Source organism: Gavialis gangeticus, unplaced genomic scaffold (assembly GCF_001723915.1).
Source record: "Gavialis gangeticus isolate Ggan-Ray unplaced genomic scaffold, GavGan_comp1, whole genome shotgun sequence".
NCBI classification, from domain to species: Eukaryota; Metazoa; Chordata; order Crocodylia; family Gavialidae; genus Gavialis; species Gavialis gangeticus.
In genome coordinates, this window is record NW_017729004.1 from 39,767,573 (window position 1) to 39,769,131 (window position 1,559).

At 46.3% G+C, this 1,559-nt stretch overlaps 1 protein-coding gene across 1 annotated transcript in view; it reads left to right on the plus strand.

Moving 5' to 3' along the window:
* Positions 1-1,181: 1,181 nt before the first annotated feature.
* Positions 1,182-1,559, plus strand: part of PRTFDC1 (phosphoribosyl transferase domain containing 1) — a 79,042-nt gene continuing 78,664 nt past the window's right edge. Inside the window, exon 1 of the mRNA XM_019507956.1 lies at positions 1,182-1,252. Coding sequence (XP_019363501.1) covers positions 1,182-1,252 — 71 coding nt within the window. The remainder of the gene's footprint in view (positions 1,253-1,559) is intronic.

Below are 1,559 nucleotides of genomic sequence, written 5' to 3' on the forward strand. Positions count from 1 at the left end.
ACCACCTGACCTCTCTTGTACTTTTTTTTGTTTTTGTCCTTTCCTACACTGTAAGCCCTTGTAGGCAAAACAACATCATCCATGTATGAAAAGTTTATCATACCACCAGCACCAGCAGACACAAGTTATAGTATAGCCAGTCACAAAAGTTAGTGGGGAGAGCAGTTTTAGTCAAAGGTTTGATTTAGTTCCAGGCGTAGAGCTGAATTAGGTGCTGGGAATAAAGACACAGAAATGGATATTAAATATTTTTCATTTGGTCTAATATAGGGAGAATCTTGCTACACCAGGCAGGATGTGATGGCAGCCTGATCAAAAGAGAGTCCAATTTATTTCATTGTACTGAAATTTCTTTATATGCAAAAGTGTTCAAAACATAGTTTCTTAAGACCAAGTCAAGCCAATTTCTTTCCCTGCATTTCTTCCCAGCCAGAACCTGCTTCTACCAATTTCAACTTTTCTCCCTTCAGGAACTGTTTTTCCCTCTCCTAACATGTCTCATCAAAGCATATTTTGTTAATGTCTAAGATTTTGGTGTTAAGATTTTTTTTGCTTGGTATAGCAATACAATACTATACAGACAAGGGCTGAAAAAGTGTTTGCTGTAGTGAGTTTTTTGTAGTAACAAATGTTTTGAGATTCACTTAGTTTTGCCCCAAATGCACTGCACCCTCTCCCTGAATAGGTCCTTGATTTCTCCCCCCACATCCTCCCTTTTGCTTTGGCCCTTGTGGCCTTTACGCTGCTGAACACCTGTGTAAAGCCTTGCTGCGCTGCCATCATTGCCCTCCTGCCCGTCTGCTTGTTCCTCCTGCATCTCAGCAGTCCTCCTGTTTTGTGCTGATCCTGTCCCACATCTGGCTTGTTAGCTGCCCTGCACATGGGCCACTGGGAGGAGCTTGGGAATATTTTCATTGCGTCTTCATTTGTGAGGCAACAGGCTCCAGTGTAACGAGATTCCAAGCTAAGTGGAAATTTTTGAAGCCCTAATGTAACAAGAGCTAAATATCTAACAGGTTGGAGCAGCTTAGCTGAATTAATTCCAAAGAATTACATTCACGAGACCTGTTACTGGCAGGTGGCAACGTATCTAAAGAGGCAGGAACAGATATAGCCAATGTACTGGCTACCGCAGCAGCGCTTGTAGCAAACATGTGGCCCAAAAACTGGATTCCTAAATCATGTCAAGACCCATCAATGAGCTGCAGAGATCATCTTCCGATGGAGGGCTTGCCCACAACCAGGCATCTGAGTAAAGGAGCTTCCTGGCTTCTCAGCAGCCCCCAAAAATTGACTTTCAAGGACAGCGCTGATGTGCGCAGGCTGGGAGCGCTGCCTCTCAGGCAAGCTGCGTCGCTGATCGCCCAGGAAGGAGTTTTTTTGACCTCGCACATGCACTTGCTTTGCTCGCCGCCTCTCCCGGCTGAGCCCAGGGCACAGCAAGCGTCTACACGTGCTCAGGGCTTGTTTCTTCCCGAGCAAAAATGACTGCTGCCCGGGGAGACCGGTGTACGGTCAGTGCCAAGAGGAGCGAGCGAGCGAGCGGCGCTACACCACCG